The sequence below is a fragment of the Colletes gigas genome, unplaced genomic scaffold (assembly GCF_013123115.1).
Source record: "Colletes gigas isolate AHSC1104 unplaced genomic scaffold, ASM1312311v1 Colletes_gigas_Sc00045, whole genome shotgun sequence".
In the NCBI taxonomy this organism is placed as follows: Eukaryota; Metazoa; Arthropoda; class Insecta; order Hymenoptera; family Colletidae; genus Colletes; species Colletes gigas.
The window spans coordinates 1,325,432-1,332,229 of NW_025106674.1; the positions used below are offsets into that span (position 1 = coordinate 1,325,432).

At 51.2% G+C, this 6,798-nt stretch overlaps 2 protein-coding genes across 2 annotated transcripts; one reads left to right on the plus strand and one right to left on the minus strand.

Moving 5' to 3' along the window:
- Positions 1-738: 738 nt before the first annotated feature.
- LOC122403178 (secreted RxLR effector protein 161-like) lies at positions 739-1,434 on the minus strand. The gene is made up of 2 exons (XM_043406538.1): positions 1,143-1,434; positions 739-992 (listed from the first exon to the last, which is right to left on the minus strand). The coding sequence occupies exons 1-2, from the start codon at positions 1,432-1,434 to the stop codon at positions 739-741; spliced, it is 546 nt and encodes a 181-aa protein (XP_043262473.1).
- A 1,366-nt stretch (positions 1,435-2,800) lies between these two features.
- Positions 2,801-3,226, plus strand: LOC122403179 (activity-regulated cytoskeleton associated protein 1-like). Its single transcript, XM_043406539.1, has one exon. It carries the CDS (start codon positions 2,801-2,803, stop codon positions 3,224-3,226), a length of 426 nt encoding a protein of 141 aa, XP_043262474.1.
- The last annotated feature ends 3,572 nt before the right edge of the window (positions 3,227-6,798 follow it).

Genomic DNA, 6,798 nt, shown 5'->3' on the forward strand with positions numbered 1-6,798 from the left:
CCGACAGCGGTGCATTGGCCGGGCTCTATTGTCAGCGCAGTAGGTCAATTTGCAGATAAATGGGTAAGTCGAATTTCAATTATTTCTCTATTAACCCTTTGCATTCGAGGAATGTTTCGGTACGCAGAAATCCAGTCTGCTTTTTCAGTACAGTTTTTAATAACAAACGGTTACAAATGGTTCTTACCGTATTTATTTTAATTTTCTGATAATAATTTTTATTTTAATTTTAAAACACTCTGCCGAGAAGCGTCACTCGGTTGCGAAGGGTCAATTTCCTAAAAATACCGAGATTTTGTTCCTTCTTTCTCGGAAACAGCAAATACAAATAATTAATAAATTCCATTTAGTAATTTACGTACTAATTACGTAGTAATTAACAAATTAGGTAACCGTTGTAGTGGGAGTATTTTTAATTATTTGTATTCGTTTCTCGATGTATCTTCAACGCGCATCTTGCTACCTACCCGGCGCGGTGGCTCTCCGAGGTCGGACGGCCCTGAGCGCGTGGAAGGCGAGCGCCGTGATTGGTCAGTGTTTTTTGTTAATAATTCAAAAGCGAAGCTCCATCCGACATTTTTGCAAAGGAAATTGTTGTCCAGAATCATCTCAGCTACCCCCCATTCCCGGTTCTTACACTATTTACGGGACACCCTGTATATATAGCACGCGTCGCGTCACGTGACCATATATCGAGAACTTTCTACAATCTCCCACTTTCACGATATATGTATATTTTTAATTTGACTCCAAATTCATAGACCTTAAATTCAACATTTTTACGTATTCATGATGCTTAGTTGCTTTCAGCCCTTTTGTTAGCATATCCGCTGGATTTTCGTCGGTCGGAATATACTGCAAACTCATAAGTCCTTGCTCCAACTTTTCCCTCACAATATGATAGGATATATCGATATGTTTTGACTTGTTTCTGTCTATATTGCTTCTCGAAAAATCAATTGCTGCCCTGTTATCGCAAAACATTTTAAATCCTGTAAAATGATGTAATAAATTAAGTTCGTTTAATACCATTTCAAGCCATATTATTTCTTTAACGCCTTGCGATAATGATACATATTCAGCTTCCATAGTGGAAGTTGAGATGCATTTTTGTTTTACTGATCTCCAACTGATTATGTTACCTGCAATTTTTACAATCAAACCTGAGAACGAGTGCCTATCATCTATATCGTTGCCCCAATCTGCATCGCAGTAAACGTTGATATCATTATTGTTATTTCTTTTATATGTTAACCCATAACTGCGCGTTTTACTTAAATATCTTAAAATATGTTTGACTTGAAGCCAGTGTTCCCTACCAGGGTTTTCATTGTATTGGGATAATTTCGTTACAGCAAATAATATATCCAATCTTGTAAACAATGCTAAATGCATTAGTGATCCTATTGCTTCTCTATACGGTACTTTAGACATCTCTTTCTTTTCTTCTTCGCTATTCGGAGATGATTCTTTACTTAAGGCAGTATTGTCGTGTATAGTGCTGTTTTGGAGGTAATTTGTAGGATAGAATAAATTTAAAACTGTTGGGGTTTTCTTTCTAAAATTTTTTACACATATTTATTGCTTCGTTAGAAATGTGCACAAATTAGAAAAAAATGTTATGTATTTTTGTATCCTTGAATACGATGGTGCGCGGGAAAGACCTGTAATTAGCAACCAATGTTGTGGACGTTGTATACATCTAAAAAAAATAAACCAAACATATTCTTAATTTATATGGGTGTTGTGATGGTTGGTACCAGATACGGGCAGGAAAAATACTTCTTTACAAAATGGCGGTATGCTAAACTGTAATATCGATTTTTCCTATGTTTTTGTCTCTTCTACAAGTTAAAAGAAAACACAACAAAAATATTTTGGCTCAATTGTGCTACCAACGTCAGAAAACAGTCTACTGAAGGTGTATACTAAATTTGAGCTCAATCGGCCAATTGGTTTCTGAGATATCGTGGTTGCCAATTTGTAAAACATCGTTTTGAGAAAACCACGTTTTGTAACGCGACATAATATTTTTACATACGTTTAAGAACGACGACGCGACTTTCGCCAACACACCGCGCTCTTAGTGTTAACGAGGCTAGAAAACAAGCAGGTAATGCTAAAAATAGAAGGGTCGCAACCAATCAGCGGCGGATCAGGGCAGCGCTAGCGCGCTACCCTTAGTATAAATACGGGCCCTCAGGCCCATGTTCGTCAGTCACTACCCGACTACAGTCAGAAAAGCGCCACAGTGCCGGCTCCTACGCGGACGTGCCAAGCTGTTGGAAAACCTATCGACTAACCATCGGGTACACTCGCCACGGGAAAGCTCCTCAGTGCCGGCTCCTACGCGGGCGTGCCAAACTGCAGGAGAGCGCCCACCGCCTCTCGTTGAGAAATCCTCACCGACCCCGCGCACTTGGTCAGGGCCTAACGACCTCCGACGGCGGATCTTCCGCCGGACTTTTGTATAAGCAGCACAATAAACTCGAGTCCACCTCCGGGTAGACTCCTGCATCGTACCAAGCCGTTCGTGTCACTCAAAACACCCGCACCCTCCTCATCTACCCCCTTCATCCATCCTCTCCCAATACCTCCCTTCTTTTCCCTCCCTGTTTCCACAGGGAAACACAAATCCCTCTTACATTGGCGCCCAACGCGCGGCTCTTCGCCGGGTTCGAAAACAAGGAGCTTTCGACCAACGCCCGGACGAGGAAAAGAGGACACCACGGCTTCCCACAGGAGTAGGAGTCCCCGTACGAAAACGAACATCGAGACGCCCAGAAGAAGCCCCAGGAACATGGCGATCCAGATGACGGAGGAGCAGCTCCTTCGCTTGCTCAGTGCGACACGGCGCATGGACGCACCCGCCGCAACCCCGCAAGGAAGTTTCGCCCGCTGCACGGCGAGATATGACGGAGCACGCTGCAGACAACGACTCGAGGAGTTCGTAGCCACCGCCTCGATATTCAAGGATATCGAAAGCATCACAGACGCCAACGCGGTGAAGGGACTCCCGCTCCTCCTCGAAGGAGAAGCCGCCATCTGGTGGCAAGGCGTAAAAACGAACCACGCAACATGGCGCCAGGCCATGGACGCCCTACAGCAGCAATACGCACCACGTCGATCGGCTCCTACAATATATGCCGAACTATTTGCAACCAAACAGGATGGCCGCGTCTCCACAGACGCCTTCCTAGCGGGGAAAAGGGCCCTGCTGGCCTAGCTTCCACACCGCCATGAGGAAGGCATCCAATTGGACATGGTATACGCGCTCCTGAAACTAAATCTGAGGGATAAAATACCGCGAGGCAGCGTGACAACGTTTGACGACCTCACTCAGAGGGCGAGGGAGATAGAGGCCCTCGAACAAGAACGCAAGTCCAGCCAGCCAATAGTCAGAAGGGAGCCATCACCAACCAAGAATCGCGTGAGGTGCGCCTACTGCAGGAAGGACGGGCACTCCACAGAAGAATGCCGAAGAAGACGTCGGGAGCAAAACACGACACCGACGCAACCGGCACAGCCCGCACCAACCACCGTTCGGTGTTATGGCTGCGGGAAAGCGGGCTATGTACGAAGCCGCTGCCCCAACTGCACACAAGCCCAATTGGCCAGCATCGAACCAGCCGAGTTCTGCGCAATTTCCGCCACGCAGCAATGCCCGCGACCATCAGTCCAGATACGCATACATGGTCACTCAGGCTATGCCTTCTTTGACACCGGCGCAAAAACCAGCGTTGCGAGTAAAGGGCTGCACAAAGTGCTTGCGGACAGCGGGATACGCTTCCAACGAAGCCAGATGAGAGTTGCCTTGGCAGACGGACACCCACGGATCAGGACCATCCTAGGAGCCCATCTCACGGTATCCCTAAATGGCCACACTGTCAAAGCACCATTCATAGTACTCCCAGAAGCGGAAGAAAACAGGACCCTCCTAGGAATGGACTTCCTAGAAAAGGCCGGGGTAGTTATCAACATACCGCAGAGGGCATGGAACTTCCTCGACCGACCAGATCGACCATACCTGTTCAATGAAGAACCGTGCATAGAGGAGCTGCCGCGAAGGACGAAGCGTCCACTCAACAGCACACTGATGTCCATCGATGCGCGACACCACGCCAACCGGCAGCAGGAGAAACACCGCCAGGACAAGGGCCAAACACCACCACCGCCGACCGAAGAGAAGGACGATCGGGAAATTATCGACGAACTCTTTGAACGCTGCTTCTCAGGATACGTTGAGCTAGCGGCCGTCGAAACCGAGATCAGAGCGGACGAGGCCCGAACCCTCCCTTCGGAATCCAGGCGAGAGCTGTCCACCCTCCTAGAACAGCACCGGGACCTGTTCGAAAACCACGGGGACCCCACAAACCATGCCGAACATCGGATCGAGACGGGCGACAACGCCCCAATCGCAGTTCCCCCGTACCGCCTGTCACCAGCCAGGAAATTCGCACTCCGCGAAGAGCTAAATCAAATGCTGGCAGACGACGTAATCGCGGAATGTGAATCGCCATGGGCAGCCCCCGTGGTGTTGGTTAACAAACGAGACGGAGGAATACGCGTATGCGTCGACTATCGCCGTCTTAACGCGATAACCACGACGGACGCCTACCCTCTCCCAAGGATCGACGATCTACTACACTCGGCACCGAAGCCAGCCATCATGACAGCCCTGGACCTAAAAGCCGGGTACTGGCAAGTACCGGTTAGGAAACAGGACCAGGAGAAAACGGCATTCACGACCCCCTTTGGGATATACTGCTTCCAACGAATGCCGTTCGGCCTTAAAAATGCACCGGCCACCTTCCAGCGGCTCATGGACCGCTTCAAGAGTAATCTCCCCGGGCTAACAATGGTCGCATACTTGGACGACCTCCTCATCTTCTCGGCCTCATGGGAAGACCACCGCGACGACTTGCGAGCGGTATTCGAGCGCCTTCGGACGTTCAAATTACGGTTAAATCGAGGAAAATGCTGATTCGCATGCGCCCAGATCCGATATCTGGGACACATCATCTCAAACGAAGGACTTCAACCCGACCCCGAGAAGATCCAAGCGATCCTGGACCGCCCGAAGCCCCAAAACCTCCGAGAACTCATGGGGTTCGTACAAACCTGCTCGTGGTTTCGCCGATTCATAAAAGATTTCGCAGCGACAACGGAGCCCCTCACGCGCCTCACGCGCAAAAACGCCACTTGGACCTGGGAATCCGAGCAACACGAGGCATTCCTACGCCTCCAGAAAATGTTGACCGAGGCCCCGATCCTCCAGCCAGCGGACAGCACGAAACCGTACAAAATCCGCTCCGACGCCAGCGGATACGCCCTCGGAGCCGTTCTACTACAAGGGGACCCGACGGCAGAGCACCCGGTCGAGTACGCAAGCCGCTTACTATCGGCCGCGGAGAAAAACTATTCCACTACGGAACGGGAAGCATTAGCCGTCGTCTGGAGCATCTCTAAGTTCCGGGGATACATCGAAGGTGCGCAAATCCAAGTCAGTTCAGATCACCAACCGCTCCGATGGCTATTCGGCCTCAAAACGCCCAGCGGACGACTGGCCCGATGGGCCCTATTACTGCAGCCCTATAACCTGGTCGTCGACTACGTCCCAGGAAAAGCCAATGTGGTCGCCGATTTCCTCTCGCGACCGCCCCCGAGTCTCCAAGACCAGGGGGAGCCAAGCAGGGTGAGCTTAGTCAGCATCGACTTCCCGACTAGGGGGAGCGCTGAGCTGCGCGAAAGCCAACTCAGGGACGAACACCTACGGAACATCATCACCAGTTTCGAGGACACCGACCAAGGAGAAGAATTCCTCCGCTGGACCCAGCGCGGCTAACTGCTCGCCAACGGAGTCCTGTACCGCTTCTCGCCCGACATCGATGGCGAGGACGCGCAATTCGTCGTACCAGAGCACGAGCGAGAACACGTACTTCGTGAGTATCACGATTCTCCTACCGCTGGTCACTACGGCACGGAAAGAACGATCCAACGGATCGCTTCCCGGTTCTTCTGGCCCCACCTCCGACGAGACGTCATCCGACACGTCCGAAATTGCGTACTCTGCCAGAGGTACAAGGCCACGAACCTTCGACCCGCGGGACTGATCCAGACGCCCGCTATGCAGCAACGATTCGAGGTCCTCTCCGTCGACCTGTTCGGGCCATTGCCCGCCTCCGCCAACAATCGACGATGGATCTTGATCGTCGAGGACTTGGCCAGCCGATGGGTGGAGCTCTTCGCACTAGAAACCGCCTCCGCCGAAGCCTGCGCCACTACCCTCATCGACGAAATATTTCTACGGTACGGCGTGCCTCGCCGGATGGTGTCCGACAACGGCACGCCAATCCCGTGGAACGGAAGAACCGCGACCTTAAGGCGCAGTTAGCAATCCTGGTAGGAAACCAGCATCCCCAATGGGAAAGCAAGCTGCCGGGCATTCGCTTCGCCATGAACACGGCCCGGAGCTCGAGTACCGGCTATTCCGCGGCCTATCTAACGTTCGGACGAGATCTCCGCACCCCCGATGACGCCACTCGGGACCTACGAACCATCACCGAACAGGAGAATTTTATTCCAGAAATCACTCCCCGCTTGCTGCAGCTCGCCAATATCCTTGGTCTGGCACGCGAAACCCACGAGGAACAGCAGGACCGCAGCAAACGGCAGGGAGACCAGAAAAGGAAAGCCGACCCAGGGTACTCTCCCGGGGATCTGGTATGGGTCACGACGCACACCCTGAGTCGCGCCGCAAAGGGAATCACCTCCAAACTCGCCCCGAAGCGGGACGGG